Here is a 14,707-nt window from a genome sequence, read left to right as displayed (position 1 = left end):
CTATTTAAACTTTAGTAAGCAATGGGAGCCACAAATGATTTCGAACCAAGAAATGGCAACAGAAATACCTTGCATTCTACATAGCCATTCAAGAAATATTTAGATAAATGTATACACAAATGGATGAATTATCATAACTGTACGAAGAAAATTACTCTCACAAATGTATGAAAGGCTAAGGGAATTTTTTTTTAATCCACCCAAAGTTACAGTCTTTTTTGCGGGGGGGCGAGGCGGTGCTGGGGATTGAACCCAGGGCCTTGTGCTTACAAGGCAAGCACTCTACCGACTGAGCTATCTCCCCGGCCCCCAAAAGTTACAGTCTTAAGCAATATGCTCAAGTAGCATATTAAGTTACAGTCTTAAGCAATATGCTCAAGTAGCATAACTACAACTCTAGCCTCCTAAGCTGTATCCCATAACTAGGCTTACTCTTCCTGGTCATTACCCAACATCAAAAACATTAAGCTGATATCAGTTTAAGGCATTATCCTCCTTAAATAGGGATAAAAATAGAGACAAAAAATAAATCTCTCATGATTAAATTTCTGTCCCAATAACAGACTATTGGGGAAACAATCTAAGATAGAAGCAACCACTCTAGTATCATCTGAGAGGCCCATAACTGGCTAAGTAAGTTCAGTCCCAAAAGTCTTAGAGGGAGAGGCATCCCTACTTCACAAGTAGCAAACAAATTCCAGTAGGTCCAAACAAATTGGCCTGATTCAGAGGTTTACAGCCCTGAGACCTTCCTAATGGTGAGGACCTTCCCCACTGGTAAAGGACAGGCTGGGCCACAACAACATTTTGAGTAAAACGGACTTGGGGAAAATCCAGCACCCTGGATGAGCCCTTGGAAAGAGGACTCCAGGTATACTGAAGACGCAATTAAAACAATGACATCAGAAGTTACCATTATCCCAATTTACAGCCCAACATCTACCAACTATCCACTATCAGCATTTCATTTTCCTCAAATCTAATTCCTTTTCTAGCTCCATAAACCATGAGCTCCTTGAAGAAGGGACCATCGGTAATTTCGTCCAATTTTTTGTTTTGTTTTTAGAAACAGGATCTCTCTAAATTGCTCAGATTGGCCTTGAATTCTCTGACCTCAAGTGATCCTCCTGTTTCAGCCTCCTGAGTAGCTGGGAATATAGATGTACACCATCATGCCTGGCTTGTCCCTTCTAATGTCCTAATCCGTGTCCTTTTCCCATCAGGAATCATCCTGATGGGAAAATGAACGTAGAGCTCATTTTCATCAAGGTAATGATATCAGAAGCAGGAAGCACCATCATCAAAGGCTGCTGATTTCTCATATTTCTCCTGAGAAAATGATGTTTTCTGGATAAGAAAGGGACGGTTGAGCAGAGCAGTGAAGCTGGAAAAAGTAGGCAACATCATGATTCTGCTGTCTTGCTCAATTCCTCTAGGACAGAGAGCCTGCAGAGCTCAGAGCATGATTAGAAAGGTAAGGGTATTGTAATTATTAAACATGGAAAAAAATCCAGGTCCTCCTTCTTGCCTTGACACCTGTGTGAAACCGTATAGGCAGATGAGGGGAGAGTCATTTGAAAAGAAAGTCTTCTGATGTCCATTCTGAGCAGAGTTCTTATGGAGCCAGTCCTGATCATGGAGCATATAGGTTCTCTGCTTCTCCTAGTAATGGGAAGACAAGATATCACAGAATCAATTCTCTCATTTTACAGATGGACACCTGAGGCCCAGAAAGTTCAGGTAACATGTCCAACATCTTAAAGCAGGCCAATTCAGTGAGCTTTCAACTGCAGAAGCTATGGAAAATTTTTCATTTTGCTCTTTGGAGAAGAAATGGAAAAGAGGCAGGGAACAGAATATTAAGGTTTTTGATACTCTGTAACCTCTATTATCCTGGCTGTGGCTGCCATTCCCTTTTATGGAAAAGTCAGTCAATTTAGTCTTGAATTGGCTCAGATTCCTACCAGGACTGGTGCAGATCCCCTATATGCAGTTCAGGATCTCTCGGTCTGAAAACAGACGGAAGGCAATTTGTTCACACTCCCACTTGGTCCCACACTCAAACAAACACCCAAACAAGCCCTCCTCCTCCACAGCAGCCAGATCAGAGTAGCCACAGGGCCCACAGTGTAAGATCCAGGGGTGAGACCAGCAGGCATTCTCCAAGGGGCTCTGGTTGAGGTAGATGCCCAGGTCAACTCTCCGTTTCTTATTAGTTGGGTGTGAGTATAAGAGCCAAGTTTCAGGTGGTGTTCCAGCTCCTTCCTCCAGCTTCAGTGAATTGTCCAGCAGAAGGGCTTCTGCCGAATGGTGGGGAGCATCTTTGCCACCAGCGTCCTGGCATCTACGTGTGTTCTCCAGGGGCCGGAAACTCACTACACTACCTTGGCAGCCATGTGGGGGCTCACAGAGCTGTGGGCTCAGGGTCTGTCTCTTGAAAACATTCACCATTGATCAGTGCTGGAGAGGCCTCTGCCCGGCCACCTGTTTGGTGTCCGGGCACTGCAGTAGAGCACAGGGTAAGCAGCCTTCCTGGTCACCTCTGCCACTTGGCACTCCACTGTCACCAGAGGTCTAATGAGCTTACCATGGTGCCATGTCACCCCTAAGTCATCACTGTAGATCATCAGGGAATGAGGTCTTGTTGTACATGGTAGTGGGAAGCCAAAGGAACCGGCAAGGGAAATAGTAGGCATATGCGGGAATGACCAGCCTCCCCGACTGCAGCTGGATGCCATGCCCTGGGCCCACAGCAAATGTGGCCCAGTGCTTCAATTCTGAGCCGATGACATCTTCAGTCAAGTCCCTCACCTCACTCCATGAGCATCCAGCATCCCGACTGCAGACAAAGCAGAGGCGGGCAGCATTCCTGCCTGACACAATCTGTTGACGTTCGGTGACATGGTTCCGCACACAGATGAAGAACAGGTACACACAGTCACTCTTTTGCTCCCACACAGGACAGGGGTTCATGGTCCGATGCCCAGGTAATGTGGCTTCCATCAGTGGCTTCAGAGATCCCCACTAGTGAAGAGGAAAGGAGAGAGACAGTGGGAGTGAGATGCTAATGTAAGATATGAGGCTCACTAAAAGCATTGATACTTTTCATAAACAGGAAATAAACGATATTGAAATCTACAAAATTATTATTTTTCTTTCATAGTACCATGCATTGATTCACAGCCTCATACATGCCAGGTAAATGCTCTACCACTAAGCCACATCCTCAGTCCTAAAATCTATAAAATTCTAAAGGCCCAAGCATTCCCCACATTCTCAAATATTGTAAGATGACCTATAAAGTTGGAAAAAGACATGGCAAGATATCATACATGTGGGCCCCTCTGTCTGAGATGCTCTTCCATACTTTCTCTGGACTTCCAAATCATCCTCTAATACCCAACTCAAAAGTCACCTCCTTTGTAAATAAAGCCTTCCCAAATAAGTTATAGCAATTGTATAACATTGTAAATTTTTTGCAACTGTCTCCCTGCCTAGATTGTGAGATATCCTGAGGGTAGAAACCAAACTGCACTAATTTTGTTAAGTCTAGTACCTGGCACATGATGTTACTAAATAAAATTTTTACAAAATAGGCAAAAAAAGGAAGAATTGTAAAGAGAAGGGGAGAAGGAAGAAGAAAAAGGAGAGGAGAAAAAGAGGAGGAAAAGACAAGGAAGGAAAAAAAAGAGAAAAGAAAGAAAAACAAGGCCATGTATAGTGACATGCACCTGTAAGCCTAGTTACCTGGAAGGCTCCTTAATATATTTTAAAAATAATACTAAAAATTGGTAGGGAAAATTTCAAGAACCTTAAAAGAAATGGGCAAAGGGCAAGATCAGACAACTGACAGAAAGAGGGAAAAAATGAAAACATGTTCAACCTCACACAAAAAAGAAATGCAAATTAAAATTAAACTGACACAACATTTTAATATACACAAAACAGGAAAAATCATAAAGTTTGATAATATTGTTGGTAAAATATAAAAAAAAACAGGTACCCTCATTTATGGACTAGAATACAAAAGGTTTAACTCTTAAGTATGACAGATCAAAATTACATTTATCCTTTCCTAGCATGCCCAATTCTAGAAATTTATCCTAATCTATTCAATTAAGTATGTATAAGATTATGCCACTAGTGAGCTAAATAAACCTCTTTTCTTATAAAATAAAAAATTATTCACTATAGCATTGCTTGTGACAGTAAAATACTGCAAACATCTCACTATTTACCAATAGAGAACCGGTTTAAGTGAACACACAATGCATGGGTTTTAAAAATAAATAAAAAGATCTTTTTTCCATATATATCAATATGGAAATATTTCTATAAAATATTGTTAAAGGAACAAATCAAAATAGAGTATACACAGCATGTTAATTTTTGTTTAAGAACTATGGAGAACTTCCAGTCATGGCAAATAAGTAATTGAATCAATCCTTCTGCTCAGAACTAGAATAGATAAAATATTAAAACAAAACAACAAAAAAAACACCTGTTTGAAAGCACTAGAACAAATAAGGCAATGACAAATTACAGGCCCCAGACATTTCATTGAGAGATATTGGCTGGATACTTCAAGTTCATTTCCCCTCAGGGAAATTAATTAATTCTCAAAGACATAACTGAAAGGCTGAGAAGCTGAACAATTCATTTGACAGTCATACGGGGCTAGGAGAACAAAAATAGGAGGCATTGGTAAACCCTGCATTATTTGAAATTGAACCTTGGAGAGCAAAATACTAGCAGGAAGAATAGAACTGAAGTAGATGGGTCCTCACAATCACCACTCTAAAAAACTGGCATGAATTATCTTCTGAAGTAGAACATGCACATATCCTATGACCCAGTAATTCTACTCCTAGAGTGATACCCAGTAATCCATGCCCATAATACAAAAAAAAGTACAAGAATGTTCATTGCAGCATTATCTATACACCTCGAACATACAACAGTAGAATGTGTCCCTTGATTGTGGTATATTCAAACAATGGAAAACAATGAAAAGGAATGAATTATAGCTGTGCACAACAATTTAGATAAATATCAACAAAATAAGATGGCATAAAAAACACAAAGATTAAAAATAAGCAAAACTAACCTCTAGAGCTATAAGTCAGCATAGCAATTACCTTTGAGAGGAAGAGAGGGGCCATAAGAGAAGTTTCTCTAATGCTAGAAATATTCTACTTCCTAGAATATTAGTAGTAAGTTTTAGGTGTAGTGAGTCCACAAGTGGTGGCTTTGTCATAATTCACTGACATTTATGGGGTTATTTGACATTTATGTTTTCTGCATATTCTATCACTGCATATTTTTTAAAAGTTTTAAAAAGCGATATTCAGAATATATACTTGGGCTGGGGTGTGGCTCAGTGGTAAAGCAGTTGTCTAGCATGTGTGAGGTACGGGATTCAATTCTCAGTGCTGCATATAAATAAATAAAAATAAGTCTATCGACAACTAAAAAAAATTGAAAAGGAAAAGAATATATACCTGTTTTTCTTTGTTTCTTTATGAAGAAGTACCAGAAGAACACATAAAATAATGACTACCTATGGGAGGTAGGGAAATGGGAATGGGGGTGTTGTTTTTCCTACTGTTCTAATATTTCAGCTATATGAATGCATTAACATTCGAGACAAAAAAATAAATTTTTAAAAATTTAATTTCTGCATGAATGGGCAAAACAGATGAAGCAAACTTCAGATCACAGAATCTCAGAGTCATACTGGACTATAAGAGTTATCTAATGCTACTCCCATCCCACAGAGGGACCCTTTGGTCTCCCATTGAATTAGGCTAGACAGAAAACTCAGGATTTCTTGGGAAGTCCCTTCTGTATCAGAATGCCTTACACACTCTAACCAACTCAAAGATAAGGGATGAAGTCAACTTAATCACTGAGTAGCAGGGAATCAGAGAAACTCAGTCATCCTTGTTGGCTGAGAAAGAAAATTATTTGGGCCAGATATGTCTATGCACAGTTGACATGAAAGTGGAAGAAACTGTAAATGACGCATTAAAACTTTAGAATCTAAAATGATCTAAACCAGCTGGAACAATGGAGGCATAACAAGCTAAGGCTTGACAGATAAAACAGGTTGTGAGCTCAATGATTACAATGTGAAACCTGATTAAAGTGTAAATATAATGGCTAAAAATCATATAAAAAGATGCACACTGGAAAAAAGGAAAAAAAAAGTGGGGGGAATCTCATAAAAATTGAAGGGAGAGTTGAATGGAAGAATGGGACAGGGGGAGGGAGGAGGGACAGGAAAGGGGAAATAATGGGGAATGATATTGGCCAAATTATAGTTATATTGTATGCCTCATTATGTACAACTATAGTGCACCAATAAAAAATGTAGGAGAAGAAGATGTTCATCATCACAAACCATTAGGGAAATAAATCAAAAACACATTGCAGGTTGTGGCACAGTGGTAAAGCACTTGCCTAGCAATCACAAGCTCCTGACACAAAACAAACAACAACAAAAACCAAATGAGATCTCATCTCACACCCATAAGTATGGCTATTATTAAAAAAAAAAAAAAAAGTTTTGGCAAGGGTGTAGAAAAACCAGAACACTTGGGAGTATAAAATGTGTGGCCAGTATGAAAAATAGTAGTCACTTCCTCAAAAAATTAAATATAGAATTACCATATGATCTAGCAATTCCACTTCTAGATACATATCCAAAAGCATTAAAAACAGGGCCTCAAAGAGCTATCTGCACACCCTCATTCAATGCAATGTTATTCACAACAGCAAATAGGTAGAAGCAACCCAATTGTCCTTCAATAAATGAATGGATAATCAAAATGTGACTTATACATACAATGGTATATTATTCAGCCTTAAATATCAAGAAAATTCTGACAATTTAACAATTTAACAACATTCTCAGAGTTGAGAATATTATTAAACTAAGTGAAATAAGATATCACAAAAAAATAAACACTGTATGATTTCACTTATGTGGGGGTATTTGGAATAGCCAAATTTATAGAAACAGAAAGTACAGTAGTGGTTGCCAGTGGCTGGGGAGAGGGAGAACTGGGGAGTTATTTAATGGACATAGAGTTTCAGTTTTGAAAGATAAAAAAAAGTTCTAGAAATTAGCTGCACAATTTTAATAATTAACACTAAAATGTTTAAGAAGTTTTATATTAGATGTATCTTACCATAATTAAAAAATGAAAAAAAGACTTAGAGGTTTCAGCTGACTATCTACTCAATATTAGTCAACTGTGTCATGCAGCTTCCAAAACAATAAATGCTATTTTATCTTAGGCTGCATTAAAGGATTCAAGGTGAGATCTATACTACCTCATTGCTAACTAGCCAGTATGTACTTGAAGTCTAAATTTAATTCTGAATACTATGTTTTAAAAAAGGACATTGACATCCCAGAGCAGATCCCAAGAGCAATAATCAAAGTTTTCAAGAGACCAGAAACCAACTCAGGACCATGGCCCGAAGAGCCACTAAAAGAAAGCAAGCTGCTTAGTCCAGAAAAAAGAAGACACAGATGGCATGAAGTTTCCAGGTACTTCAAAGAGTAAGCTCTCTGCCAGAGGGACTTTATATTATGTATAGATGATGACAGTCCAAGTAGGTAGAACAAGATCAATTAATAATTATAGAAAGTCAGAGATTACCTCATTAAAAAGAAAATTTAAGTTGCCACAGGATTAGGATCTTCATTTGGTTATGCAGGCAGACCCTTTCTGGGAAATAACTAATGTTGAGTTCTTATTTATAATTTCTATTATCAATTACATCCTGCAGATGATGAAATATTTAAGAGTCAAGTGTTTAAGGTCACAGAGCCAATACATGTAGGTCTCGACTGACTCCAAACCAAAGTTCTTACCCATTAAGCTATTATAGCTACCAATAGAAAACATATTTCCAGATTAGAAAAGGCATTGAGCTGATGATAATTCTAACTTCAGGATTATTATTAAGTAAATCAGAAGATGGAAGTAAATAAGAGAGGATGAGGGCTGGGGGTATAGCTCAGTGGTAGAGTGCCCGCCTAGCACATGCAAGGCACTGGGTTCGAGCCTCAGCACCACATAAAAATAAATAAAGATATTGTGTCAATCTACAACTAAAAAAAAAATTAAAAAGAAGAGAAAATGAGCTAAAATGGACAAATTTGTGGATGTATGCGATTACTGGGAAGTGAGGTTATGTGACAGGTAGGGTTTGATTATAAAAAATGCTTAACAGTTCTCTGGCTATGATAAGAAAGCAGAGCAACATGACCACAGGTCATGACTACCCTAAAGAAAATTAAATAGCTAGATCTCCACATTCTGCTGGGCTACAGAGCCAGGCCTCTTTGGAGGCCAGTTATTCAAACAGGAGCCTGATCCTGGGGAGCCATGAAGACGACTCAGAGAGAAAAGATTTAAGAATAGGGATAGGAAATGTAAGCCAATGACATCAAAATCAAGGATAAAGTTTGTTGGCAAGGCCCACTTCAAACAGAATAAAACTTGCACTGTAACGGAAGAAGGCATCTGCTATGAATCTGAAGGTTTAATGGTAAGATTTCAGATACCTATAGGTAGAAAAATAGGGCAGGTTAGGGAGATTAAAGTACCTATTATAGACAGAGACACAGTTATCCATTTTTTTTTTAACAAGACTCTCAAAGTCACTGTCTCCTCTGATCCTCACTTCAGCCACTCTGGGTGTAAGGAAAGCAACAATAGGAAATATGGTGTCTGAAATAACTTTGGAGCTTCCAGGCCCAAGAGCAGCAACTATTCTTTCCTCCCTGAACATTTGGTAAAAATGTGCTACTTAAGGGCAAGGGCTCCAGTTCCAGTTATACCACTTATTACATGCCCAAAGTTTAATTCTCAGGCCGTTTTCTCCTATTAAATGGGGATAATAATACAAACCTCACATAAAGCATTTAGTAACAGTAATAATATGGCTATGTTGTTACTAACTGTGGTCTCAAGTAAGTCACTCACCTTAGGGAGCACCAGGATCCCTCACCAGCAAAACTGGACTAATAGTGTTTACCTCCTTGGGTGATTTATAGAGATTACTGGGAATAGAAATGAAAAGCTCACCACATGTTAGCTGAATCTGAATGAGCCATGGAGGCCTCTGGAGTTGAGACTCACTTTGAAGTCTCCTATGATATGATAGCTGCTTGAACTTGAGCAAATGGCAACCTCTCTGACGCTGTTTCCTCATTGGTAAAACGTGACTGACAACAGTACTTAGGACACAGAATGGCTGTGAAGATCCAGTGTGTTCCTAGCACACAAGAAGCACTCAGTGAAAGTCACTATTTTTACTGTTTTTCCCTCCTCAGCTTCCCACACAGGGCTTTTCCAGCACTGATGGGAAAAGGTACTGATTCCAAAGTACACTGAGCTCTGTGGAGAGGAAAAAAAATAAGGCCCAGGCCCAGATCTGGGAAGAGTCACCTGTACTGAGTGCCCAGTCCTCAACCCTCGCCTCAGCACCAGGTAGAGAGCATCCTCATCCCTGCTTGTTGAACGCCTCTCTGCAAAGGCCAGGAACATGTGGGTGGGGGGCACATAGAGCAGGGCCGGAATCCGGTAGGTAATCCCTTCCTTGTCTTCTTGCTGGAACAGAGGGCTGTTGAAGGAGGATGATGTCACTTCTTCCATGATCTCTGTAAGGACAGGAGGCAGCTCAATGTGTGTGTCCATACCCAGATTCTGGCCTGTATACAAGTTTTCTTTTATTCCATTGCTGATGGGCACAGGGAAGACACAGATGTACTGAAATGTTTATTTTTCATACAAAGGGAATACCACAGTCTCAACAATACAAAGCAGGCAATATGCATGATCATCTGACATCTGTTTTCCATACTCTGTAGGAATCCTATGTAGCCTATGTCAAAAGTGTCTCTTCCCAGAGAGGCTCTGCATTTGCTTCTGCCCAGAATCCACAGGTCTTAACAGCCTGGGATGGTTTTAAATATCAATTTCTTGGCTCAGGATTTCTAGGGGTATTGGGTAATATAAATATAAACCCAAATCCATTTGAGTGAATGTCTGTGATTAATAATTCTATAGCGAAATTTTCTCCCTATACTGGAGCCTAGGATAAAAGGCAATCTTCTCTTCCCCTTTTTTTCCTTCTCCTTTTTTATTGGCACATAATAATATATAACAGTGGGATGTACTGTGACATATTCATACAGACACATAATTTGACCAGTTTCATTCCCCCATATCTCCCCTTTCTCTAACCTCCTTTCTTCCCAATTCCATTCCTCAACCTTACTGGTTTCCCTTCTGTTTTCTTTCTTTTTCTTTTTCTTTTTTATTTGTTCTTTTTAGATATACCTTCTATTTTCAAGAGATCCCTTTTTTCCTTTTTTCTCTCTAGCTGCCACATATGAGAGAAAACATACTGAAACAGAGAGCTCCTAAATTTCTTCATGCAGAGAAAAAAAAAAAAAAACTTCCTCATACTCAGGACAGATGCCAAGAAAACGAAAATTGACAAAATCTCTGGCTAAGCATAGACTAGCTAAAATCTACATATATATATCACTTAGCTTTTGTTTCTATAAATTGTCTCCACTTCTATAGTGGATTCACCACATGTTAGCTGTAGGATCCAGAGAGCAACATTCTAGCTGCTTTTTCCCACTTTAATCAAACTGCATAAAATTCTGCTTTTTCCTTTGTACATCCTTTGCCTATTTCCTATGCAGGCAGGTGGCCAACAGGGATCCAGGCAGTTTCCTTGGTTTGGCTCCCAGTAACACTATATTCCTTGACTTTGAGTCTGGCTTATTTCACTTAACAAGATGCTCTCCAGGTCCATCCATTTTCCTGCAAATGACACAATTTTGTTCTCTTTATGGCTGAATAGAACTCCATTTTGTACATAAACCACATTTTCTTTATCCATTCATCTGCTGACAGATACCTAGGCTGATTCCAGTTGTGAATTGTGCTGCTATAAACATTGGCATGCATGTATCTCTGTAATATGCTGACTTAAGTTATTTGGGATAAGTACCAAGGAGTGGTAAAGCTGGGTCATACAGTGGTTCTATTCCTAATCTTTTGAGGAATCTCCATATTGATTTTCGACTGTAAATAAGAGGTAAATGGCAATCTTCTTTGTTATCTTTGTGTCAGCACACTATAAGAGGGTGTACACCCAACAGTGTGGGCCAAGTGAACTCCAGCCTCAAATAGTTACATGCTCTGACTGGAACTCTTTTTCTGATAGCCACAGAGCTCATTCCTTTATCCCCTTCAGCTCTGCTGAAACATTATCCAACCAGTGAGGCTTTCCCCGACAACTTCCTTGCCCTCTCTGTCCCTTTTTCTTGTTCTTTTCTCCACTTCTCACCCTCTGATAGCTCATATATTACACTTGCTCAATACATACTATAGAAGAGAAGCTCCAAAAAGGGCAAGGATATGTCTATTTTATTCACTGCTATACTTTCATATCCAGAACCAGGCCTGGTACATCACAGGAACTCAACTAATATTTATCGACTGAACAAATAAGTGAATTGAATCTTAGAGTGAAGAACAGGTTAGCCAACTGAGGGTGAAAAGTAGAAGGGCAAAGGCAGTGGACATGAAAAGCCTACAGGCAACAGAAAACAGCAACAGGGACTTTCAGTAGTGCAGTACAACTATAGAGGTAGAATGCAAATGCTGTGAGCAAAACAGGGCTGAAGAGGTCAGCAAACTCCTGATCCTGGGAGGCTCTGACACCTATTAAGGTGTTCATCCCACAGACAGGGAGCCACTCTAGAGCTTTTGGCAGAGGAGTGGTATGATCATCTTAAACCAATCTCTCAGGCAGCTTTCTGGGCAATGAACTGTAAGGCAAAGTTGTACTGCTTTAAGCTACAGCCTCCTAGTCAATCAAGACAAATTTCCAAAAGTATATGAATGATTCATTTAGTCATTTGATTCTAACTTAAGAACTATGGGTCACTATCATGAGGGGAGTAGAGGAGATGGCCTTATTGAGTCGGAAGAAAAGCCTCCTTCACTTCAATCTTGGGCTCCTGACAGCTTAATCAAAAAATGAGCCAGAATAAACTGTCTTCTTTATACACTTCTCTCCCCCAGTTCAGGCCCTCCTGCCAGGGAGGGTCAAGCTTTCCTCTAAGTAACATCTGTCCCTGAGCCAGGCTGGTGTAATAGTTAAAAAACTATTTGAACCAACAGGACTATGTGCCCTTCAGCATGTTATTTAATTTCTGTGCTTCACTTTGCTTCAGAATACATGCTAGCTAGCAGCAGCCTCACAAATTTGTTTACTGAGTCTTCTGATTACACCTTTTTATGCTTGACTTAATCTCATGTTTTGTTCATCAGGGCCCTAGGAATAGGCTGTTTTATATATATATATATATATATATATATATATATATATATATTTCACTGCTATACTTTCACACATATATGCGTGTGTGTGTGTGTATCAATCTCCATATTCCATATATGTCATTCACATATAAGCACCATATACCCTAGGACCTATTCCATCTAGGTTTGTGTATACATAGTCATGATGTTCACACAACAAAATTGCCTAATGATGCATTCCTTCATAGGTATTGTCATCATCATCATTACGTGATGCATGACTGTAATAACAACAATTTCAACTCCCCTTCTTAAGAGCATTTAAATCCTTCTTCACCTCTGGGAGAGATCATACTTTAAACTCTTAGAAGTTAACACTTTAATAATGAGTTATATCAAATTATCAATCATTCAGCCAACATATGATTATCAGTTAACATCTAAAACTGAATTCTCAAGGCGCTAAGAATGGAGCACTGGATGGGCATGGAGTGGGATAGAAGGACTAGGAAAAGGAAAGGGAGAGGAAGTGGGGCGATTACCAGAGGAAAAGCACTTATCATGTGGCTGGATTCATGTCCCACTTCCACTTCATACTGTGAACTAGTGCCGGTTACCAAACCTCTCTAGGTCTTAAATTCCTTGTTTGTAAAATGTGAATAATACCTAAGATAACTAATATGAAGAACCACTCAAAAGTGACTTTCAAACTTTAAAGTACTATACACATAGAAGTCTTTATTATAAATTTAAATGTCTTTACAATTTCACTTGTGGCTCTATCACTAAAACAATTAGTCATTATCAATCATTTTTATTAATTATTATTCTACTGATCATGTTAACAGTGGTAACATGGTGACTGTGGCATGGCCACCTAAAGTAGTTCACACAATGTGCATGGAACGGATGGAGAAGAATCTGATACAGGAATGTTTTGGAATTGTTCGTTCTAGCAAAGAACTCAAATTAATTGCTCCTCCATAGAATCCTCTTCCAGTGAAGTGCTCCCTGCTCTCTTACTGTGAAAAGTGCAGTGTAGAACCGACAATGCAGTCTGACTTGGCTTTGCGGGGCGGGGGACTTACATGAGGACACTCAGTAGCAAAACCTGGACCAAGCCCTAGATTTCCTAAAATCCAGCTCACGACTGTGCCGCCCACAGATACCTCTGTAGAAAGAGGGTTTTCCTTGTCTCAGTTCTCCTTCATCTCCACAATGCTAATCTAAGGTTGAAGGTAAGCTTCAGTGGGAAGAAAACAAAAACAGAAGAGGCAAGAACAGCTCTCTGGTTGTCAAGTCCTAACCAAACGCATGGCTCTGACCCAATACTGCCCAAAGGCTGGATTTCCTAAGCGCAGATGTGCTGTTGCTCCTGACCCTACAGTGACAGGACCCCATTTTCTTGGGGGGTGGGGTGGCTCTCCTGTCTCCCAACCTCGCTCACCTGCGCAGGACCCCGGCTCCTCAGTGGCTCTCGAGGCTGAGCTGGGCGCGAGGGGCTCTTCCATGGGGCGCGAGGCAGGCCCTCAGGTCTCGGACACCGAAGCCCGGGAGACTGGCTGGCACTCAGGGCTGGGGAGACGGTGAAAGAGGAGGAGAAACTGAGAGCCTGAAGACGAACCCCGAGAAGCGAAGAGCGAGGTGCTGGCCGGAAAGAGGGCACCAGAGACACACACAGACCCGGGACGGAAAGACGCTCCGGGTAACAAGTAGGGGTAGTCCGCAGCCAGCCAGCTGATGGTTGAGACTGGCCGTTAGCACCATCCGGGGCGCCCCCCCTCCTTCCCACGCGGGCCGGCCGCAGCCTCAGCCCCGCCCCCCAGCCCCGCCCAGTCTCGGTTGTCCCTCCTCCTTTCAATCCCGCATTCCCACGCTGGTATCTATTGGTTGGACGTTTGGGAGGTCTCACTGCCTAAAACTTCCCTGGACAGCCTGACAGTCGAGCAAAGGTTCCGGGCTTCAAAGGGACCTGCAACAAGGACCAGCGCCCAAAGCGTTGGGCAAACTCCTAGCAAAAAATACGAGTAAAAACATACGATTATATAATATATACGTGTCTGTATAAATACCTTTGCATACTTATATTTGACATGGAATACTAAGTTCATTCTCTTGTTTCAGTCATGGAAAAGAAGAACACCCTTCCCTAAAATGAAAAAGACCCATCCAAGGTCAGGTTTAGTTGGAGCCAAGTAAAACACAAAGGCAAATGCTAAAAAAGAGATAGACTGCCAACTTAGAGGATGTAAAAATTTTAAACTTCTGTAAGTTTGAATTCATGATATAGAGAAAATACAAGATGCGCCTGGACTTTCTTGTGGTGCTATAAAGAACTCACA

General features: G+C 40.2%; 1 protein-coding gene across 1 annotated transcript; it reads right to left on the bottom strand.

Annotated features, from left to right (window-relative positions):
- Window positions 1-388: 388 nt before the first annotated feature.
- Window positions 389-14,110, bottom strand: NEU3 (neuraminidase 3). Its single transcript, XM_079104455.1, is given in 5 exon segments — window positions 389-2,445; window positions 2,448-2,663; window positions 2,665-3,024; window positions 9,468-9,679; window positions 13,813-14,110. Coding segments are annotated over 5 exon segments (1,314 nt in total). The 5' UTR covers window positions 13,877-14,110; the 3' UTR covers window positions 389-1,983.
- Window positions 14,111-14,707: the final 597 nt, after the last annotated feature.

This window comes from Sciurus vulgaris (genome assembly GCF_902686455.1).
Source record: "Sciurus vulgaris genome assembly, chromosome: 11".
In the NCBI taxonomy this organism is placed as follows: Eukaryota; Metazoa; Chordata; class Mammalia; order Rodentia; family Sciuridae; genus Sciurus; species Sciurus vulgaris.
The sequence above is the reverse complement of the archived record's forward strand: the minus strand, read 5'-3'. Positions and strand labels throughout refer to the sequence as shown.